At 40.7% G+C, this 24,207-nt stretch overlaps 1 protein-coding gene across 3 annotated transcripts in view; it reads left to right on the top strand.

The window, feature by feature from the left end:
* The window catches only part of LOC122560168 (calcium/calmodulin-dependent protein kinase type IV), a 163,190-nt gene extending 150,659 nt beyond the window's left edge, over positions 1 to 12,531 (top strand). For all 3 annotated transcript variants that reach the window (XM_043710559.2, XM_043710542.2, XM_043710525.2), the window contains 2 exons: positions 1,429 to 1,581; positions 10,884 to 12,531. In XM_043710559.2, the coding sequence (XP_043566494.1) occupies positions 1,429 to 1,581; positions 10,884 to 11,246 (516 nt within the window). In that variant the 3' untranslated portion in view covers positions 11,247 to 12,531. The remainder of the gene's footprint in view (positions 1 to 1,428; positions 1,582 to 10,883) is intronic.
* The last annotated feature ends 11,676 nt before the right edge of the window (positions 12,532 to 24,207 follow it).

Raw genomic sequence — 24,207 nt, 5'->3', positions numbered from 1 at the left:
TGTCTGTGTCTGCAAATGCCAAAAACACATCAGGATGTTTTTGTCAAGGATGCCAGATGTTTTTCAGCATGCTCTTGCACTAACTCCATTCCTCTCTGCAGCCACTGTGAAGTAAAGGGCCCAGCAAACCACAATAATTCTGGAATCCTTGGCATACTTTCTCCACCAGTAATACAAATTGTGTACAAAGTCCATTGCAGCAACTCACCAATGCTCCTTTGGCAAACCTGTATCTCACAAGGGCGAGGGCAAGAGATGCATGGGCGCACCATCACCTACAAATTCCCCTCAAGCCACCCACCAAAATGTCATGGAATTATACTGCCATTCCTTTGCTGGGTCAAAATACTTTCTTCAACACCGTGGGTGTCTTTACAACCCAAGGATTGCAGCAATTCAAGAAGATAGCTCACCATCACCTTTCTCAAGGAGAGTTAGCTTTAGGCAATAAAGGCTCACCAAGCTAATGAGTATCACATCTCAAGAACAAATAAAACAAATTCCCAAGATCTCAAAACGTTTTAATCTCTGTCAATGTTTCTTTCCGCCGATAGTCTTCAAGTTGTTTAAACATATTACTTAGTCAACACTTTCTCATTTATCTCACTCTCTGATACCCTTTTTCAAACTGGTGGTGTATGTACAAAAGGGATTGACCTTTCAGCTAGACATAATTAAAAACATGAAACTGGGAATTGCCAATTTAGTGCTTGGCCATTACCTTTGTCCTTCATATAATACATCCGGCTCTGACTGAAAAGGAAGACTTTATATAATGTGTGTGTTGCAATACTGAGACATGTTGCAGGCGAAAGTGAGGACTGCAGATGCTGGAGAGTCAGAAAAGGGTGGCTCTGGAAAAGCACAGCAGGTCAGGCAGCATCTGAGGAGCAGGAGAGTCACGTTGGGCATAAACCCTTCATCAGGAATGGGGGGGGGGGGTGAGAGATAAGTAGGGAGCTGGGGGTGGGGCTGAGGGGAATGTATGTGGGAAGGTGACAGGTGGATGTAGGTGGGGGATATTTGTGATTGGTTGATGGGGAGGGTGGAGTGGATAGGTGGGAAGGAAGATGGACAGTTAGGGCAGGTCAAGAGGACGATGCTGAGTTGGAGGTTTGGATCTGGGATGAGGTTGGGGTGTGAGATTTGGAAACCAGTGAAGTTGATGTTGATGCCGTGTGGTTGAAGGATCCCAAGGCGGAAGATGAGACGTTCTTCCTCCAATTGGCAGGTGGCTTTGACATGGCATTGGAGGTTGCCCAGGACTTGCATGTCCTTGTGGGAGTGTGAGGGGAGTTGAAGTGGTTGGCCACAGGATGGTGGGGTTGTTTGGTGTATCCCAGAGATGAGACATATTGTAGTTTTCTATTGCAAAAGTTGGTTGATTACTGAATATGTTTCTTGTTCTATGTCAAAATTTTCTTTCAGGTTAGAAAGTTGATTGTTTTGGATCCTAAGAAACGCCTAACTACCTATCAGGCCCTACAACACCCCTGGGTAATAGGAAAAGCAGCAAATTTCATTCATATGGATAACGTGCAAAAGAAACTTCAGGAATTCAATGCTCGTCGCAAACTAAAAGTAAGAATCAATAAATCATAAAAGATAATATTTAGATACTACATTTCCCAGTTTTGTATCATCTGCAATCTTTGAAATGATGTCTGCTGAAACTGAAAACCTCAAGAATCTAAATTGAATTTGGGGTAAAACCCTGAGAATGGAGAGTTTGTGAAAGTGGTGTCTGGAATGGTCTTGAAATGACTATTTCCACCCTATTTCTGACATATATTAACTATCTTGATATCAAAACCTAATGTAAACAAATCAAGTTGGTTTTTAGGAAAGAACTCACATTTGTACTGCCCTAAGGCAGTAAAGTGAAGTTTAGAATTATCAGGTCAGTCATAATCCCATTCAATGGTGGAACAATATTGATGGGAGCACTACCATCTACAGGTTCCCCTTCAATCCACTCTCCTTCCATACTTGGAAATATATTGCTATTTTTTAATGTCGTTGCAGCAAATTTCCAGAACTCCCTCCGTATTGGCATTGTGGGTCTACCTACACCAAATAGAATGCAGCTTACCATCACCTTCTCAAAGGCAACCAGGGACGGGCAATAAATCTGTCGATTTTCCTGCTCCTTGGATGCTGCCTGACCTGCTGTGCTTTTCCAGCACCACTCTGATCTAAACCATGGGTAATAAATCCCCCAGCAAGCAATGTCCACATCCCCTGAAATAAAAAAAAAGTTAAGACAAAAGAGTCCCCTTATTGTGACAATGTTGTAGATTTAAGTTATTTTGTCCTGGTTTCTTTAAAGAGAGAGATTGAACATGAGGTACTGAGTTGGCTGGTAAGACCACTTTTTAAAGCAGCCTGAATCGGTGTGGCCAGCTCTTACAGATTAGGATTTCTGGGTTTTAGTTTTTGAGTAACATCAGCTACTGAGGTCTCAACAGAGTTGGAAACTTCAGTGAATATCTCCTGGCTGCTACTCTTCCTGAATTTTCTCTTGATGTTTTTTCATCCTGGATTGGAGAACTGTGTGTGAGAATCAGTGTCTGAACTTTCCTTTTTTGCCAAGGCATGTGTTTATGGGATGTTGCTATATTCGAACAATTAATTAGTAATAGTTATTTATCTGTTATTCTGTTAAATTTTTCAATAGTGTTAAGTTATTCTAAATTTATCTTTCTTTGGTTAACTACAGTATAATTAATTGTTTAAAAATCTCACAACACCAAGTTACAGTCCAACAGGTTTATTTCGAAGTACAAGCTTTTGGAGCGCTGCTCCTTTGTCAGGTAGCTAGTGGGGCAGGATCATAGGACACAGAATTTATAGTAAAAGATCAAAGTGTCATACAACTGATGTGACGTATTGAACAAACCTAGATTACTGTTAAGTCTTTCCTAACTTAGAATGGGTTTCAGGTTTCGATTCATTAATGTGTAGACCCCAGAACTTATTTCAAGTCACATTTCTGAGATAACTTAAGGTTTTATTTTTAAAAATTGACATCCCAGCTCAGACAATGCATTAAAGGTGTGAGGTTAGAGTCTGTCTAAATTCCAACCTTGAGTCAGACTGGTTCTGTTTCCAAAGTAGAAATTTATAAAGTGTCACATGGACTGACTGCCTACAATAGTGTGCTTTTTGAACAAAATAAAATTTATCTGCTTATACAAATCTGCAAGTGCAAATTCACCCCATAGACTTATATGAGTGTATGCGTGCATGTGAGGGAGTGAGAGAGTGTTTGTTTGGGAGAGAGGGAGATAGTGTGCACAAGTATGACAGAGCATATGCCTGTGAAAGGGTGTGAGTGGGGGGGATGATGCTGTTGGTAGTGGGTGGGGATTGCTGTGTGTGTCTGAGAGACATAGGGTACCCTTCGTTTGTCCAGTACTTCCTGGGAGCAGAGAAACTAAGACAGGTTCTTTGCAGTCTGCAACACATTATCAAAGAGGTTGAGCACCTTGCCAAGATCTTCCCTACGCCTCCACTTCTCACATTTAAACAACTGCCAAACCTTAGACCATGGTTTGCAGCAAATTGCCTAGCCTTCAGGACAACATGGATCACAACACCGTACAGCCGTGTCATGGCAACCACTGCAAGATGTGTCAGAGTGTCGATGTGGATACTACTATCACACATTGGTATACCACTCACCACCTGCATAGCGGGTGCTCATGTGACTCAGTCAACGTTGTCTATCATACGCTGCAGGCAAGGATGTGCCAAGGCATGGTATACTGGCGAGACCAAGCAGATGCTACAACAACGGACGAATGAACACCGCATAACTATCGCCAGGCAGGGATGTTCCCTCCCAGTCAGGGAACACTTCAGTGGTTAAGGACAGTCGGCCTCGGATCTTCAGATGTCTGTCCTCCAGGCAGACTTAAGAATTCGCAACAACACAAAGTCGCCAAGCAGAGGCTGATAGCTAAATTTGGTACCCATTAGAATGGTCTCAAGCGGGATCTTGTGTTCATGTTACTCTACGGGTGACCCGACTACACTAAACACACAGATGGACACACACTCTTACACATGATCACACTCACATACTCATGCAGACCTTTTCTCATACAGACACATACACCCCCCTGCCCCCATATTCTCACTCTCTCACAAGCATATACTCTGTCACACACGCAAGGACACACACATACTCTTTCCCTCTAACAAACATACTCTCTCACTCCCTTACTCTCCCTCGTATGCGCGCTCAAGCACACACGCACACACATATATAAATCTATGGGGTGAATTTGCACTTGTAGATTAGTATTTGCAGGTACATTCTATTTTATTCAAAAAGCACACAATCTGTAGGTAGGCAGTCAGTCCATGCGACATTTTTAAAATTCCTACTTTGGAAGTAGAACTATTTTGCCTCAAGATTAGAATTTAGACAGACTCTAACCTCACACCTTTAATGCATTGTCTGAGCTGAGATGTTACCTTTTTTTTAATAAAACCTTAAATTATCTTGGGAATGTGACTTGAAAGAAGTTCTGGGACTTACATATTAATGAAACGAAACCTGAAACCCATTCTAAGTTATTAAAGGCCTAACAGCAATCTCGGTTTGTTCAATACATCCCATCAGTTGTATGACACTTTGACCTTTTACTATAAATTCTGTGTCCTACAATCCTGTCCCACTAGCCACCTGACAAAGGAGTTTCACTCCAAAAGCTTGTACTTCCAAATAAACCTGTTGGACTATAACCTGGTGTTGTGTGATTTTTGAATTTGTCCACCCCAGCCCAACGCTGGCACCTCCATATCACAAATTAATTGTGTTTTATTTAATGTCGAGTAGTTTGACCTTACATCTGGATTACAATATCACATTACATCTGGAACAGACACTTTACATTTGTCTTTAAAATAAGAAAAAGTTAAGGTCTGGGCTACCTTCTTAAAATGTTTTGAAGAAATCTGGTCTGATCTATAACATTATTAATGGATGCAGATCACAGAATATTTACTGGATCCTTGCCCAGAATGGGTCGTTAATCTTTTGCAAAAAAGGTTGGGCACTTGCATGTATTGAAGTTTAGAAACGTACCTGAAAAGGTTGACATGGTACATGTTGAAAGGATGTTTCCCCTTGTGGGTGAATTTAAAACGAAGGATCACTATTTAAAATAAAGGTTAGTCCATTTAAAAGAGAGATGAGGAAACTTATTTTCTCAGTGGGTTGTGAGTCTTTGGAACACTTCCTGGAAAAAACTGTGTAAACAGAGTTTTAAAAGTGGAGGTAAATCTATTTTTGATAAGCAATGGAGTGAAATGTAATAAGGGAGGATGGAAATGTAATCAGACGAGCGATTATCTTATTGAATGTTTGGAGCAGGCTCAAGAAGCCAAATGGCCGACTTGTATTCATAATTTTTATGTTCATAATATTTACAAAAAGAAAACAATTAATTATTACAGTCAATGGCCTTTTATTATGAGGCTGAGATGTTGAATCGGCTTCTCCAATACAAGCATGTGCTGAAGCTACATTGGTCTCAATAATGTGAATTACCTAATTGACAGGAGACCAGTCCAATCAGAGGTGTTGAGTAGCATCAAGAGGCAGGTAGTATCTACCTGAAACCAGTAACAAATGGAAGCAAAAGTCATGTTGGAATCTGCTACTGCCCTACCTATTAAAGCACCAGGGAATAACTTAGAGGTGGAATGAGGCAGTCTGTAGGCCCTTCAGCCTCTCAAACCTACTCCATTCAATAAGATCATAGCTAATTTGATTGTTACCTCAAATCCACCTTCCCACCTATCCCTAGTAGCCTCTCACCCCTTACTTAAAAAGATTCTACATTTCTCTGCATAAAAGCATTCAAAGATCCTTCTTCCACTACCTTTATAGCAAGAGAGTTCCAAAGTCTCACAACTTTCAAAGTTCTAGACTTTCTATCCTTTCAAGACCACTTAGATTTGTATATGTTTCAGGCAAGTTGCCTTTTGCTCTTTGAAACTCCAGAAGATACAAGTCGGATCATTCAGGAGGCTGAGGGGGTGATACAGAGCAGTTATTGGGAGGTAGTCACACCTAAGTTATAGGATAAAGGTGGCTGGGTGACGGTCAGGAGAGGGAAAGGGAATAGGCAGACAGTACAGGGACCCCCTGTGGACGTTCCCCTCAGTAATAAGTATACTGCTGGGGGGGAGCAACATACTGGGGAAAGCCATGGCGGTCATGTTTCTGGCACTGAGTCTGGCTCTGTGCCTAGAAGGGAAGAGAGAGAATAAGAGAGTGATAGTGATTGGAGATTCAATGGTAAGAGGAACAGACAGGGGATTCTATTGTCACAAATGTAACTCCAGATAGTATGTTGCCGCCCAAGTGCCAGGATCAGGAATGTCTCGGATCGAGTCTACAGGATTCTTAAGGGGAAGGGAGAGCAGCAAGAAGTCATGGTACACATCGGTATCAGTGACAGAGGTAGGGAAAGGACATGAAAAAGAATATAAGGATTTGGCTTGAAAGCTAGAAGGCAGGATGAGCAGAGTAGTAATCTCAAGATTGCTACCGGTGCCATGGGCTAATAAGGCTAGGAACAGAGAGCGAGTGCAGATGAGCATGTGGCTGCAGGGCTGATGTAGGAGGGAGGGCTTCAGATATGTGGATCATTGGAATAGCTTCTAGAAAAAATGGTACCTGTACAAGGAAGACGGGTTGCACCTGAACTGGAGGAGCACCAGTATTAGATTAGATTTTGTTTTCTATTAGATTACTTACAGTGTGGAAACAGGCCCTTCGGCCCAACAAGTCCACACCAACCCTCCGAAGAGCAACCCACCCAGACCCACTCCTCTACATTTACCCATTCACCTAACACTATGGGCAACTTAGCATGGCCAATTCACCTAACCTGCACATTTTTGGACTGTGGGAGAAAACCGGAGCACTCAGAGGAAACCCACGCAGACACGGGGAGAATGTGCAAACTCCACACAGACAGTTGCCTGAGGTGGGAATTGAACCTGGGTCTCTGGCGCTGTGAGACAGCAGTACTAACCACTGTGCCACCATGCCGCCCATATCCTGGTGGGAGGTTTGCTAGAGCTCTTCAGGAGGGTTTAAATTAGATTGGCAGGACGGTGGGAACCAGAGCTATGGATCAGATGATGAAGTAGGTAGTGAACAGCCAGATACATCGTGCAGACAATCTATTAGCATGGATAGACAGTTGATAGGGCAAAGGTGCAGTCAGTGTGATGGATTCAAGTGTGTCTATTTTAACACAATAAGTATCGGAATAATGGTGACAAACATAGAGCATGGATTAGTACTTGGAACTATGATATTGTGGCCATTACAGAGACTTGGATAGAACAGGGGCAGGAATGGTTATTGGATGTTTCAGGGTTAGATGTTTCAAAAGGAATGGAGGGGGGAAGTAAATTTATTGCTATTCAAGGATAGTATCACAGCTGCAGAAAGGGAGGTTGTCAAGGCGGATTTGTCTACAGAGTCGGTATGGGTGGAAGTCAGAAACAGGAAAGGAGCTGTCACTTTATTGGGAGTTTTCTACACATCCTCCAATAGCAACAGAGACATGGAGGAACAGATTGGGAGGCAGATTTTGGAAAGATGCAGAAGTAACAGGGTTGTTGTCATGGGTTGGAACCTCCTTAGTTCATATCATTTGGATGGAGCAGTTTTTGTCAGGTGTGACCATGAAGGGTTCCAGATTCACTAAGTAGATAGCCTGACTAGAGGAGAGGCCATTTTGAATTTGGTGCTTGGCACCAGATCTCTCAGTGGGAGAGCATCTCGGTAATAGTGATCACAACTCCCTGACCTTTACTATAGTCATGGAGAGGAATAGGAGCAGACGGTATGAGAAAGTATTTAATTGGGGGAGCGGGAATTACAATGCTATTGGGCAGAAACTGGGGTGGCTTAAATTGGGAACAGATGTTCTCGGGGAATGCATAACAGAAATGTGGAAGTTATTTGGGGAGCACTTGTTGATAGTGATGGACAGGTTTGTCCCACTGAGGCAAATGGTAGGTTGAAAGAACTGTGGGTGACAAGGGATGTGGAACATCTAGTCAAGAGGAAGAAGGAAACTTACTTAGGGTTCAGGAGGCAAGGATCAGACAGGGCTCCAGAGGGTTACAAAGGAGGGTTACAAGGTAGTCAGGAAGGAACTGAAGAATGGACTTAGGAGAACGAGAAGGGAGCATGAAAAAGCTTTAGCAGGTCATATTAAGGAAAATCGTAAGGCATTCTACACTGACGTGAGGAACAAGAGAATGGCCAGAGTGAAGGTGGGGCTGATCCAGGATAGTGGAGGGAACTTGTGCCTGCAGTCAGGTAGGAGAGGTCCTCAATTAATATTTTACTTCAGTATTAACTACTAACAGGGACCTTGATGTTTGTGAGGACAGCATGATACAGGCTGCTATGTTTGAACAAGTTGATGTTAAAAAGAGAATGTGCTGGAAATTTTATAAAACATGAGGATAGCTAAGTCCCCTGGGCTAGATGGAATATACCCAAGGTTACTACAGAAAGCAAGGAAAGAGATTGCTGTACCTTTGATGATGATCTTTGCATCCTCACTGCCCACGGGAGTAGTGACAGATGATTGGAGGATAGCAAATGTTATTCCCTTGTTCAAGGAAGGGAATCGGGATAATCCTGGGAACTACAGACCAATCGGTCTACATAACTAGTGGGCAAATTATTGGAGAGGATTTTGAGAGACAGGATTTATGATTACTTGGAAACCCATAGCTTGATTAGAGATAGCATGGTTTTGTGAAGGGCAGGTCATACCTCACAAACCTTAATGAATTCTTTGAAGATGTGACAAAACATATTGATGAAGGTAGAGCAGTGAATGTGGTGTACATAGATTTTAGCAAGGTATTTGATAAGGTTCCCAATGGTAGGTTCATTCAGAAAGTAAGGAGACATGGGATACAGGGAAATCTGGCTGTCTGGATACAGAATTGGCTGGCCCATAGAAGACAAAGGGTGGTAGCAGATGGAAAGTATTCAGCCATGCACTTGGTGACCAGTGGTATTCTACAGGGAGCTGTTCTGGGTCCTTTCTCGTTGTGATTTTTATAAATTACTTGGATGAGGAAGTGGAAGGGTGGGTTAGTAAGTTTGCCAGTGACAGGAAGGTTGGTGGAGTGGTGGATAGTGTGGAGGGTTGTTGGAGGTTACAATGGCGCATTGACAGAATGCAGAACTAGGCTGGTAAGTGGCAGACGGAGTTCAACCAGGAAAGTGTGAAGCAATTCACTTTCGAAGGTCGAATTTGAATGCAGAATATAGAGTTAAAGGCAGGATTCTTGGCAGTGTGGAGGAACAAAGGGATCTTGGGATCCATGTCCATAGATCCCTCAGTTTTGCCACCCACATTGATAGGGCTGTTAAGAAAACATATGGTCAGTTGGCTTTCATTTGCAGGAGAATTGAGATTAAGAGCCGCAAGATTATGCTGCAGCTCTGTAGAGCTCTGGCTAGACCATACTTGGAATATTGTGTTCGGTTACGGTCACCTCATTATAGGAAGGATATTGAAGCTTTTGAGAGGGTGCACAAGGGACTTACCAGGATACTGCTTGCATTGGAGGGCAGGTCTTATGAAGAAGGGTTGAGAGAGTTGGGGCTTTTCTCATTGAAGCAAAGAAGGGTGTACAAGATGATGAGAGGCCTAGATAGAGTGGATAGCCAGAGCCTTTTTCCCAGGATGGAAATGGCTATCACAAGGGGGCATAATTTTAAGGTGATTGAAAGAAAGTTTAGGGGAGATGGCAGAGGTCTGTTCTTTACACAGAGAGTGGTGAGTGCATGGAATGCAGTGCCAGTGGTGGTGGTAGAGGCAGATACATTAGGTACATTTAAGCGACTCTTGGATAGGCAGATGAAAAATAGTACAATGAGGGGTATGTAGGTTAGTTTGATCTTAGAGTAGGATGAAAGGTTGGCACAACATCGAGGACTGTGCTGTACTGTTCTATGTTCTATGTAGCCTGTCCAATGTCTCCCCATAAGACATCCTGCCCATTCCACATATTAGTCTGGTAAATCTTTACTGAACCATCTCCAAGACATTTAACATCCTTCCTTAAATAAGGTGACAAGTACTGTGCACAGTACTAGTGGCCAGTACAACTGAAGCATAATTTCCCTGTAGCACACCACTTATTTCATCTTTCAACCTGTAAAAGACCCATTTACATTTACTCTCTGTTTCTCATTAGCCAACAAATCTGTCCATGCCAGTATGCTATAGCATACACCTTGAGCATTTATTTTCAAACATAATCTTTGTGCCAACTTGTTGGATGCCTTTTGGAAACTAAAGTACAATAAATACTTTGCTATTCATGTTATCTTGAGCACCTGTTACCTCCTCATTAAACTCCACCAGATTGATTAAACATGATTTCTCTTTCACAAAACAATGTTGACCTTGTCTGATTACTTGAAGTTATCCAAGTGCCTATCGACAATAACCTCTGACATTTTTTCTATGACAGTTGTTAAGCTAACTGGCCTGCAGATTCCTTTATTTTGACTCTCTTCTTAGATAAAGGAGTTACTCTCAATTACTGGATAAAATAAAATATTAAAATTATATTTGGAACAAAGAAACTAACCCCTGAACAATTCCTTTAAAGCATGTTCCCAATATTTCTTATTTCAGGTTTCCAGCATTGCTGCATTTTAGTTTTCAAGTAAATGCAAAATGAATTCCTTTTTTTTCACATTATTGTGTCAAATGTGGTGGAAGAATATTCTAGTAATTTTTATGTCAGCTTGTATTACATATTTAATATGTCATCATACAGTAAATGAATTAATGTTTTCTGTTCAACAGGCTGCTGTAAAAGCTGTGGTGGCATCTAGTCGCCTTGGAAATACCAATAGCCAGAATAACATTGAAAATACCAGCACTGACCCCAATGACTCATCGTTCTCACAGAACATAGCAGTGGAAAATGAAAACAGTCAAGATTTACAAAGAACAATGGAAGATGATGTGAATCAACACACTGGTGATGTTAACACTGCTAATGCTGATAATGGCAGCAGTGATGTCAGTGCTGATACCAACACTGGTGAAGCCACCAGTGATGTCAGTGCTGATACCAACACTGGTGAAGCCATCAGTGATGTCAGCAGTGGTGAAATCACCATGTTAGACGCACAGGAAAGGTCAAAAGAAACACTGCAAGAATAAGAATTCCTTGATGATATATAGAAGAATGGGGTGTTTTTCAGGAACTGGGAATTGTGTGCATCTTTCATAGAAGTGTTATCATAGAGAAAAGCAGAACCAGCATTACAATTTATCTTTGAATGCAGGTTTTAAAAAAAAACTAATTTTATTGTCCCAGTTGTTTAAACTGTATGCTGTGCATGAGAGGCCAGCGGTGTAGCTTTTGTGTTGGTTTAATAATGGCTGTTAATTGATGTACAGGCTTGTAATGATTAAAGTTCCACTGTATTTTCTTGCATGCAATTACCTCATTAAAACAGTTTGAATGACTTTTATGGTCTGAAGCCTGAATGGCTTGTATGGTCCAAAACGTTAGTTCAAGTTTCATAAGCTTTCAGTTGAATCTCAATTTCTTATTAGCTTGGAGATTTCAGTTAAATTTATTTATTTTCTATTTTACACATAAAGTTGTGCTGATGGTAATCAGTACAGTATTCATTGAATTTTTTTTCAGTGTTGCATTCTCTACTTATTTTTATTAATAAGATTTAAAATAGCTTAAAAGTGTACATCTTCATTATAGTTTTGCATTATAGCTTTTTTCATCCATAGATATTTAAAGAGAAAACTTTAGGGAGATTCGAACTGTTTAAACAGTTTAATTTGAATGATACAATGCATCTATACATATCCTAAGTCCTTCTATTAAAAAAATGCACATAATGTAAAGGAACAGAAGCACTGATAGTTTACCACAAGTTTACAGAGACATAGTTCTGTAGTTATCAAAAAAAATCATAAGTGCTAATTGGGCCAAAGTAGTTTTCTAAATTTAACATTGCATATTACATTAAACTAATAAAATAGCAAAGATCACTTGCAACACAGTACACACAAATGCAAGTGCTGTGGTGATACATTTCTATACTGATTTTGAAAAAAAGGCATGTTTATTTAATGATGATAATCTTTGTGTTTTCAGATTGTGTTGATGTTTTGTTTGTTCACTTTCTCAGCATCATTAGTGCCGATGAAAACAAACTGGAAATATACTCTTAATATTCTTCGGAATACAAAATATATTGTATCTTTTTCAGTATTTGTAATGCATGCTACACAGAATAAAATTCTACAATATTTTTAACATACTAGCATGTGGAATAGGCATTACTGTATATGTCATGGTTAAGATAATCAAAACAGGTTTTCATACCCAGTTCCAATCACAAAGTTCATTTGTATTCCTACTCGTGGTCAAAGTGTTACATTCATGAACTATGTTAATGATTAAATATACTGCCTGCAATTTTGCCTGATGTTTCATTTTTGCATCACAGTTTGAGAAAATTGTCTCTATTCATACCAAAAGCTTTGTGACATTACATAATACTTTTAACTCACGAGTTTTGTTATAAAATAGTCTTTGCAAAAACCTCTAACTGTCATAGAATAGTCCTGAAGTAATTCCAGCATTAAATAAGAGACTTAATAGAATTATATTTTTCAATATTTTATGGTGGATATTTTAATTTTTTGGAAAAAGTTGGAAAACTCAAAATTACTTCACCCACGGTGGCTCAGTGGTTAGCACTGCTGCCACACAGTGCCAGGGACCCAGGTTCGATTCCAGCCATGGGCAACTGTCTGTTTGCACATTCTCCCCGTGTCTGCGTGGGCTTCCTCCAGGTGCTCTGGTTTCCTCCCACAGTTCAAAGATGTGCATGTCAGATGAATTGGTCATTCTAAATTGCCCATAGTGTTAAATGCATTAGTCAGAGGGAAATGGGTCAGGGTGGGTTACTCTTCGGAGGGTCGGTGTGGACTTGTTGGACCGAAGGACTTGTTTCCACACTGTAGGGAATCTAATCTAATCTAATCAACTTCCAATAAAAAGTCATTATGATAGCTGAGCATACCATTGAGAAGAAGAGAAATTATGTTTCCCTGATTTTCTGGTGCAAATTGAAATGTGTTCATGTCCATTTGGATCAAAGTAAGTAAAATTTATGTAACCACATTATCTGAATGATTGTAGTAAGAGGTCACGTGCCTCCAACACTACTTGCTGCTTGTTAATCTTGCAATCACAGCAAACTGTGTACATAACAGGAGACCCAGCAGTGATGTTTGCAGACAATGTTGTCCAGACAGTCTGTTCTTAAATGCAAATAGCTCTTAAAGATAAAGAAATTACTGCAATGTATATTCTTGCAAACTAATCAGCAGAATAGACAGAGAGGATGAAAAGGTTGATGCATTAATAGTGCACTTGGGCAAAAGAGAGAGGGGAGGGAGGGAGAGGGTGAGAGATTAGTGCAGCAGTCAAGAGGTCCTCAGGTACTACCTTTGGAAATAAATAGGAGAATGTGGCCAAAAAGGAGGATCTAGACATCATGACCCGCTGCATAGTGTTACTAGAGGTCTGATGACCTGGCATGGACTACTGCAGACTATGTGAGGTAGGTATAAACACGTTGTTAGGCTTGACACCCAATCCACCATCTTCAATTTTGGATATATTAATTATTGATACAATATAACGGTGTTTACCATTTACATGATATACTGCAGAAATTCATCAAGGCTCCCATGACAGCACTTTTCAAACCTGTGACCTCTATCAGCTGGAAGGACATGGGCAGCGGAAGTCTGGGAAGTATAGCATCTGAAATCAGTGCATTGCTATAGGTACTAAGAAGTCAGAATGTGGCTGTACAAGACATTGGTTAGGGCATTTTTGGAATACTGTGTTCAATTCTGGTCTACTTATTACAGGAAGAATGTTGTGAAACTTGGAAGGGTTCAGAAACGATTTATGAGGGTGTTGCCAGAGTTGGAAGATTTGAGCTATAGGGAGAGGCTGAATAGGCTGGGGCTGTTTTCCCTGGAGTGTTGGAGACTGATGTAGATGTTTATAAAATCATGAGGGGCATGGATAGGGTAAATAGACAGGTCTTTTCCCTGGGGTGGGGGAGTCCAGAACTAGAGAATATATGTTTATGGTGAGAGGGGAAAGATTTAAAAGGGACCCAAGTGGTAACTTTTTCACGCAGAGCGTGTATGGAATGAGCTGCCAGAGGATGTGGTAGAGGCTGTTACAATTACAACATTTACAATTACAACATCTGGATGGGTATATGAATAGGAAGGGATTAGAGGGATATTAGCCAAGTGCTGGTAAATGGGACTAGATTAGTTTAGGATATCTGGTCAGCAAAGATGAGTTGGACCGAAGGGTCTGTTCCCGTGCTGTACATCTCTATGACTCTACAACCATCAACCTCCTATGCTCCAATGAAAAAATTCCCAGCCTCTCCTTATGATCAAACCCTCCAGTAAAATCCTGATAAATCTTTTTTGAACCCTCTCCATTTCACAATTAGGGTGATTAGAACTGCACACAGTACTCCAGAAGGGGTCTGGTTGGGGGCAAATATTTATTGCGAGTTAAGTGGAAACACGGGGAATGTACGAGATGCAACATGTAGCTGACTGATCTGTGGAGTGGTGACCAGTTTTCAATAACACAGGCCTTCTGTCTACTGAAAACTGTGTAACTGCCAGAAGCAATTGGACCTCTGGAAATTAGATAGAGTCCTTTTATCTGTAGTAAAAGCTAGCTAAAGCCTTAAAAAAGCCAGTTTATTTTCCCTCACCTATTGCTGCAAAGTGTTGCTTTTGACCAGTAAGTGAGAGACTTTATAATTTGTGAACCAGTCATACTGTGCTTCCTATAAGAAAGTGGAAAACACCTGAAGAGAGAGAGAGATATTGACAAAAAGTAAATCCTGATGATCTCCAACAAAAGAAAATCTCATCATTTCTCTTTGATGTTTAACAGCATTGCCATTGCTGAATTCCCCACTATCAATACCCCAAAGGTTGCTCCTGAGAAAATCTTTTAACTAGACCAGCCATTTAAAGCCAATTTCTGCAGAAAGAATAAAAAAGAAACATTATCAAAATGGTGAAAAATTGTTGAGCTCTGAGATGCGTACACTCACAATCCTGTTAGGCAGAGATTTCCAGGATTTTGACCCAGTGACACTGAAGGAACAGTAATGCAATTGCAAGTAAGGATGGTGAGTGGCTTGGAGGGTACTGGCAGTTGGTGGTATTTACATTTATCTGCTGCCCTTGTCCATCTACATGGTTTTGATAGGTGTCGTCTAATTTACAGAGGGCATTGGGGAAACTACAACTGGAGTTCTGTTATAGTTTAGACTTATTTAAGGAAGAATGTAAACATGTTGGAAGTAGTTCAGGGAAGGTCTACCAGACTAATATCTGAAATAGGTGAGATTCCATTAAGAGGGAAGGTTGGACAGGTTAGGCATGTAGTTGTTGGAACTAGAGTAAGGGATTAAAAATGTGTAAAATCCCAAGGAGTTTTGATATGGTTGATGCGGGAAAAATGTTTCCTCTTGTACGAGAACCTAGTACTGGTCCTCACTCTTTAAAAAGGGTTATCAATTTAGACAGAAATAAGGATAAATTTTTGTATGTGAGTCTTTGAAAATGTTTTCTCCAAATGCAGACTTGAATTTTTTTAGGGCAGATGCAGATAGATTCTTGATGAGCAACAGTGTGAAATATTATTAGGTAAGGTAGGGAATGTGGAATGACGAGATTTTATTGAATGGCAGGGCAAGCTTGAGGGGCTGAGTGATAAACCATTCATCCTAACTTGTATGATCCTATGACCTCCACCACTGGATTACACCAATTCTTGTGGGGAATGAGGAATTGGCAATAAATGGAGGCTTTCCTAAGGGCACCCATGTTCCATGAGTGAATTAAAAAGTGGCATTTTACAATACCTTAATGACCTTTTTGTTAATGTCTGGTGCAATACTTGATTTGCTGATTTTCATCTATTAACATCCTTTAATTATAGAACATTAAGTTCCTCATTAACCCAAGTGAAAAAGGTATCTTTGCTAAAATGCTATCTTAACTCAGAACTGCCAGTTACTTAAAATATCCAATAAATAATCAGTTAGAAATATAGAAAATAGGAGCAGCAGTAGGCCATTTAGCCCTTCAATTTTGTTATGCCATTGAATATGACCATGGTTGATCATCCAACTGAATAGGCAGAAGTGAGGACTGCAGATGCTAGAAATCAGAGTCGACATTAGAGTGGTACTGGAAAAGCACAGCTGGTCAGGCAACATCCAAGAAGCAGGAAAATCAACGTTTTGGGCAAAAGCCCTTCTTCCAACTGAGTAACCTATTTCTGCTTTCTCCCCATACATTTTGATCCTTTAGCTCTAAGAAGTACATCTAAATCCTTCTTGAAAAAAATTCAATATTTTGGCCTCAACCATTCTTTCTGGCAGAGAACATCACAATCTCTGGATAAAGAAATTTTCCTTCATGTAAATCCTAAATAGACTACCTCATATCCTTAGGCTGTGACTCCTGGTTCTGGACTCCCTGGTCATCAGAAAAATCCTTTCTGTGTTTACCATGCCTAGTCTTGTTAGAATTTTAAAGATTTCTACGAGATCTCCCTTCATTCTTCTAAAAGCCAGTGAATATAGTCCTAACCAATCCAGTCTCTCTAAATACATAACAGTATATATGTATCTGCTGTCTATGTCCTTCTAGATAGTAGTGGCCATGTGTTTGGTAATTGATAGAGGGCATTTCTGATGCCAGAGCTGGGATTCTGCTATTCCAGTGAGGAAACAAATGGAAATGAATGGATGTGGTGTACCACAATGATTGGTGCTGGGTCCATGGCTTTTTGTCATTTATATAAATGATATGGATGTGAAAATAGGACGTATAGTTAGTAAGTTTGCAAAAACACCAAAATTGGAGGTATAGTGGACAGCCAAGAAGATTACCTCAGAGTACAACAGGATCTTGATCATATGGGCCAATGGACTGAGGAGTGGCCCATATTGAGTTTAATTTATATAAATGTGAGGTGCTACATTTTGGAAAGGCAAATCAGGGCAGGACATATGCACTTAATGACAACATCCTGGGAAATGTTCCTGAACAAAGAGACCTTGGAATGCAGCTCCTTAAAAGAGGTGTTGCAGGTAGATAGGATAGTGAAGAAGGCATTTGGTATACTATCCTTTATTGGTTAGTGCATAGAGTATATGAGTTGAGAGGTCATGTTGCAGCTATACAGGACATTGGTTAGGCATATTTTTGGAGTACTGCGTGCAATTCTGGTTTTCCTCATATCAGAAGGATGTTTTGAAACTTGCAATGGTTCAGAAAATATTTACAAGGATGTTGCCAAGGTTCGAGGGTTTGAGCTATTGGAAAAGACTGAATAGGCTGGGGCTGCTTTCTCTGGAGCTTCGGAGGCTGAGGGGTGACCTTGTAGAGGTTTATAAAATCATGAAGGGCATGAATATTGTAAATAGTCAAGGTCTTTTCCCCAGGGAAGGGAAGTCCAAAACTGCAGTCCATTAGTTTAAAATGAGAAGGGAAATATTTAAAAGAGTGGTGTGTGTATTGAATAACCTGCCAGAGGAAGTGGTGGAGGCTGATATAATTACAACTTTTAAAGGCATCTGGATGGATATATGAGCAGAATGGGTTTGGATGGATACCAGCCAAATGCTGGCAAATGGGACTAGCTTAATTTAGGCTATCTGGTTGGCATGGATGAGTTGGACCGAAGGGTCTTTGCTGTACATCTCTATGACTATTGGTCTTGCCAGCAATGTCATATCAGAAGAAAGAGTTTTTTTTAAAAAAAGAGCTATTCTAGATTACTGTGCAGCATTCTTATTCCAAGTGGGAGGCAACCTTATATATGCAATTAAGAGCAATATTTTGGTTGTAGATTCCCAATTTATAACTTTACCAGTTGTATTTAAAGGGACAAAAAATATGAAGACATCTGCAAGCTGTACTGTCCATACTGGTGCTGTTCGACAGCACAAAACAGCAGCCTTTTACTGAGTACAGCTATTCAGAGATTGAGCTTGGAAATTTGATAAGGCATAATTTTAAGGCATAACGCTTTATAGAATCTAGTCTAATTTGCACTTAACATTTAACTACAATTTACAATTAAAATTTATTTCAGTCTTAGAGAGTAACAAGCTCAATACTGGAGAGGCAATTGCAGCTTGTTAATCAGGAGTTAGTTTGACCTAGTTTTATTCAAGTCAGCAGTGCTGAATGCACTGTAGAATTTCAACAAGTATAAATACAGGTGGTTTTGCAAAGCACATGAAATTAGCAGCAAAGATAAGCTGCTTGTCACTGAGGGCGCAGCTAGATACAGAGTGCAGGCTTTGAATTTAATCTAAAGGAATTCGCTGCAGTCAGGGGTGAGGTTCAGCCTGAGCAACTGATAGGTTAGCAATAAGAAGTAACAAGTGAATAACTGGTGAGAGTTGCAGAACTTCAAAGACTTCAAAAAAGAACAAGAATTTAAAGTGTACCTTCTATTCATTCTGGACTGCTGCTGTGAAACCATACTTTTCCAGGGAAATGGTTCAGTGACTGGCTAGTGAGTGTTTTGCTTGTTTCTTTGAAATCTCTTGTTACTTAAGAATTGAAGGAAAGAAGAGTCAAAGAATAAATTGACTTCCCAGCAAAGTTGTAAGTTGCTTGGTCAGTGAGCATCTACTTTAAGAGTCTGTGTGCAAATAGTTAGATCCTTCCACTACTTTTGTGGAAGGTGTATAAATAACTGGATTACAGAGAAAAAAAAACATGTTTACATAATTCTAAAGTACCTAAATTAGGCACAGGAGAATGACCATATGGTGAATAATAGTAAGTCATTCTACTTTCTATTCTCCAGTTTAGATTAGATTACTTACATTGTTGAAACAGGCCCTTCGGCCCAACAAGTCCACACCACCCCGCCGAAGTGCAACCCACCCATACCCCTACATTTACCCCTTACCTAACACTACGGGCAATTTAGCATGGCCAATTCACCTGACCTGCACATCTTTGGACTGTGGGAGGAAACCAGAGCACCCGGAGGAAACCCATGCAGACACGGGGAGAACGGGGAGTCAGTCGCCTGAGGTGGGAATTGAACCTGGGTCTCTGGCGCTGTGAGGCAGCAGTGCTAACCACTGTGCCACCATGGTTAATAGTCTGAAAGTAAGTTAAGGCATGACAGGACAACTTGGCCATGTGGGATGCCCATCTTGTGACCTGTAGGGAGTCATGGACACTTTACGAGGCCTGAACAAAAACATGCAGTGTCACCAGCTGCAGAAATTTGAATTCCTGGTTAAGCAACCTGAGTGGTGGATGAAGTCACTGATCATCTGTGTAGGTGAAATCTATGTAGCATGTTTAAGAAGGTGGTCATTCTGCAGATGAAGAACAGTCTGTTTCCATGCTGTACATCTCTATGACTCTACGAACTAGAAAGAGAATATGTGATCACCAGGCTATCTCTAAGTACTGAATGAGTCCCCTAAATCTTTCTCACTCATTCTTACCTGTTTTTCATTTCAGAGCCTAATGAGGGTGATGGTTCCTTGGAGAAATGTAGCAAGAGCCAATATCCATGGTATCACAAATAGCTTAGCTGCACAGTTGAGGATTAAGATGAATAGAAGGCAAATAATTGTATGTGAGTTGATAAAGAAAGACAGCCTATCTACATGCCAGGCTCAAGGACATCACTGAGCAGATTCAGAATATTATTTTAGTGGAGGATGAATAGCCAGAGGTTGTGGCCCACATTGGTACCAACCTAAAGGCAGAAAGAGGGATGAGGTCCTGAAAGCAGAATTTGGACAGCTAGGTAAGAAATTGAAAAGCAACACCTCTATATCGTAATCTTGGGATTACTCACATGCCAATGAGTACAGAAATAGAACGATTAAGTGATCAGACCTGTGGCTTGTTACAACCAGGTGAGGAAGTATTCATAAGCTCTGCTTTTTGCAAACTTGGTTGGCTGCTGTTAAGATTTACATTCGTTTAAGCAATAGGGTACACTCCTCTCCAATAAAAATGTATTTTATCCAAAGTTTAATATATAAGTAAGGGGTCAATAACAGTGTTTTCTTCAGTGAAAGAAATAGCAGATTCATTAGGTGACACTGAAAAACAGACAATGACAAGTGCGCATACACACTGGTACAAAGTTAACAAAGGAAGATGAAAGGAATAAATAGGTTAATTTGGTGGCCTTGAGATGGAAAGGTTTTGACTTGAGATCACGGTTGTTTAATTAATGTCTGCTATCTTCAGCAGCAACAATTCAGCAGTCATTCCTTGAGTTCTCAGTGTTCTGATATTTCATATCAATCAAATCTATCACTGGCCAGTTAGTACTTCTTAAGATACCACAGCAGCACTTTCTCTGGCTAGTTTGTGTACCTTAGTGTCTGAGTTTGTTGTTTCCAAGCCTGATAATTGCAGGTAGTGTCTTATATCTCCCATATGTAAAATTATCATATAGGGCAATGAAAATAGGAGATGAAGATTTCTTCATACTTTACTGGGTGAACTAGTTTCAGAGTCTTTTGACAAAAAATGTTATTTCACTTGAGATGATTTTGTTTATTCCAAATTTGACACCTACTGTTATTGTCTAATAGCATGGAGAGATTTAGACTCCAACATGGCAGATTATTGACCAGAATATGGAAGCCACACATTTCAGCATGGTAGAGGCATGATGGGGAATCTGGTAGTTGCTGCCTCAGCTTTCACTTCATCAAAGCAGAATCCTCACAGTGGCAAGCCAGTCAACAGGATAAGCCATAATGCACTGCAAATCAGGTTTAATGAATGCAGAGTGGGACTCACGAGGAGGAATTTGACAGCACCAACATTCCCCATCCCGGTCGCACCAAAGCTTGGGAGTGGATGCTGCTAGGACTGAATCCAGTCCCAGGATGAATGTGCCACTGGATCCCAGGACCTAGGTACATTGGAGTATTAGGCTTGCAGGGTTTGAACATCCTAGAAAAGGAGTTGGAGGTGGGGGCCAAAGGGGTGAGTTTTAAAGTTCAGGCATGGCAAAAGGAAGGCAGGGTATTATCATCTGGCAGAATGCTTTGAAATTCAAAAGACATCCTCCAAAGATAGCACTGCCAATCCTTTTAAAAATCCTATTTAAAAAATGGTCTTACCATGCAGGCACAGTAATGTTAGACCATAAGATATAGTAGCAGAATTATGCCATTCAGCCCATTGAGTTTGCCCCACCATTCAATCATGGCTGCCATGTTTCTCAGCCCATTCTTCTGTCTTCTCATTTTACAAATCAAGAATCTATCTCTATCTTAAATACACTCAATGACTTGGCCTCCATAACCATCTGTGGCATTGAGTTCGACAGATTTACCACCTTCTGGCTAAAGAAATTTCCCGACATCTCAGTTCGAAAGGGTCATCCTTCATTCTATGGCTGTGTCCACAAGTTCTGGTCTATCCTACTAGTGGAAACACCTTCTCCATTCCAGGTCCTTGGTATTCTACAAGTTTCAATGAGATTCCCTGCCATCCCAGCAATCCTTCTAAACATTTATACAGACCCAGAATGCTCAATCACTCCTCATATGACAAGCCCTTCATCCCCAAGATCATTTTTGTGAACCTTCTCTAGGCTTCTTCCAATGCCAGCATGTCCTCCCTTAGATACAAGGCCCTAAACTGTTCATAATATTCCAAATGCGGTCTGACCAGAGCCTTATACAGCCTCAGCAGTACATCTCTACTCATGTATTCTAGCCCTCTTGAAATGAACACTAACATTGCATTTGCCTTTGAACTCCAGTTGAACTCGCATGTTTACCTTAAGAGAATCCTGAACTAGAACTCCTAATTTTCTTTGTGTTTCAGATTTCCAAGGCCTACCTCCATTTATAAAATAGTCTTCACCTCTAACCTTCCTAATGAATCGCTTAACCTCATAATTTCCCACATTGTATTCTCTCTGCCACTTCTTTGCCTAATCTCATTTGTTCAAGTCCTTCTGCAGCCTTGCTCCTTTCTCAGCACTGTCCCTCCAACTATTATTGAGTTATCTGCAAATTTAGCAACAATGCCTTCAGTTCCTTTCTCCAGATTATTAATGTAGAACATGAATAGTTGTTTTCCCAACACTGACCCTGCGGAACTCCACTAGTCACCAGCTGCCATGCCGAAAAAGTCCCCATTATCTTCGCTCTGCCTGCTGCCAGCCAACCAATCCTATATCCATGCCGATACTTGTTCCTAACACCATGGGTTTTTTGAAATCTTATTTCACAACCTCCTGTGTGCCATCTTGTCAAAAGCCGTGTGGAAATCTAAATAGATAATTTCCACTAGCTCCCTTTTGTCTAACTTTCTTATTACCTCCTTAAAAAATGTAACAGATTTGTCAGGCATGACCTGCCCTAGATGAAGCCATGCTCACTTAGCCCTACTTTACCATGCACTTCCAAGCACTCCATAATCTCATCCTTAATGACGGACTCTTACAAATGACTAACGTCAGGCTAACCAGCCTATAATTTCTCAGCTTCACCCTCCCTCCCTCCCTTCTTAAGTAAGGGTGTTATTATAGCCATTTTCCAATCCTCTGAAACCCACCCTGACTCCAGTGATTCCTGAAAGACCACCACTAATGCCTCATAATCTTCTCAGCTATCTCCTTCAGAACGCTGGGATGCAGTTCATCCGGTCCAGGCGATATATCCATCTTCAGAACTTGCAGTTTCCCTAGCACCTTCTTCTTAGTAATGGCCACAAAATTCATTTCTGCCTTCTGACCTCTTGAAGTTTTGGTATACTGCGTGTGTCTTCCACCATGAGGACTGATGCAAAATATCTGTTCAGTTCCTCTGCCATTTCTTTGTTCCCCATCACTATTTCTCCAGCCTAATTTTCCAGCAGTCCAGTGGACACTCTTGCCTCTTACCTTTTAAATGTTTTTAAACTCTTACAATCTTCTTTTATATCACTAACTAGTTTACTCTCATATTTCATCTTCTCCCTACCTACTGCTTTTGTTTAAAAGTTATCCTTTAATGGTTTTTAAAGGTTTCCCAATCCTCAGGCTTCCCACCAATTTTCACCACATTGCATGCTTTCTCTTTTGCTTTTATGCTGTCTCTAATTTCCCTTGTTGGCCATGGTTGTTGTAACCTTCCCTTAATATGTTTCTTCTTGGGATGAATTTCTGCTGTGCCTCCCAAATTACCCCAGAAACTCCAACCATTGTTGCTCCATCATCTTCCCTGCTAGACCTCAACCTACAATCAACTCTGGCAAGCAGCAGCCTATTTTGGCACTTGCCTACCTATCACAGTAGTCAAAGGTGGAGGTAGAAGATGGCTTGGGCACCCACCTTATTTACATGTTCCCTTATCAAAAGCACACTCAGTGGAGCCATTTAAAATCCAGCCAAATGTCTCTGTGCTGCAGTACAAGCTCAGATAATTACTACCAGGTAGGCTCAGACTGATGTCATTTTGAATGTTCATTGCCTAAAAGTATATGCAGACCATCATGTAGGTTATTAGGATGCTGATGTACCATCTCATGGCGGTGTCCCTCTGGATAACCAAACTCTGTGTCATCTCTCAAGGATACGGCATTCAATCTTCCACAACAGCCACTCTTGTCAGTACTTTTTCTGGTTCTCCGGCTGTTGTTATCAATTCTGAGGTGATGCAGCCTAAAGCCAGTTCACAACTACATGATATTGTCTTGCAACTTCATTCACAGTTAGCAACCTAATCATCAGCTATTCTGTAATCATTGAGATAGCACTTCACAGGAGTGCATGGACATGCAAGACATCTGTAAGACAGGCATTGAGAGAATGCATGAAAATGAAGCATCCATTGAAGTTTGAATAATTTGATGATTTGCTGATTGAAGATGCTTTGTGAAGGTTTTTAGTTGGCTCTTATCATTGAATGTTGGCCAAGGAGGAATTGTCAAATGAATGTGACGTTGGTCAATGATGAGTCCATTTTGAATCTGACTTGTTGAAGTGGAAGCCATCCTATCTCATTTATCTCATGCA

The sequence above is a fragment of the Chiloscyllium plagiosum genome, unplaced genomic scaffold, assembly GCF_037043375.1.
Source record: "Chiloscyllium plagiosum isolate Xiang-an unplaced genomic scaffold, Cpla_swu_hap1 HiC_scaffold_2, whole genome shotgun sequence".
Classification (NCBI taxonomy): domain Eukaryota; kingdom Metazoa; phylum Chordata; class Chondrichthyes; order Orectolobiformes; family Hemiscylliidae; genus Chiloscyllium; species Chiloscyllium plagiosum.
Note: the sequence above shows the minus strand (reverse complement) of the source record. Positions and strands in the feature narration are given on the sequence as shown.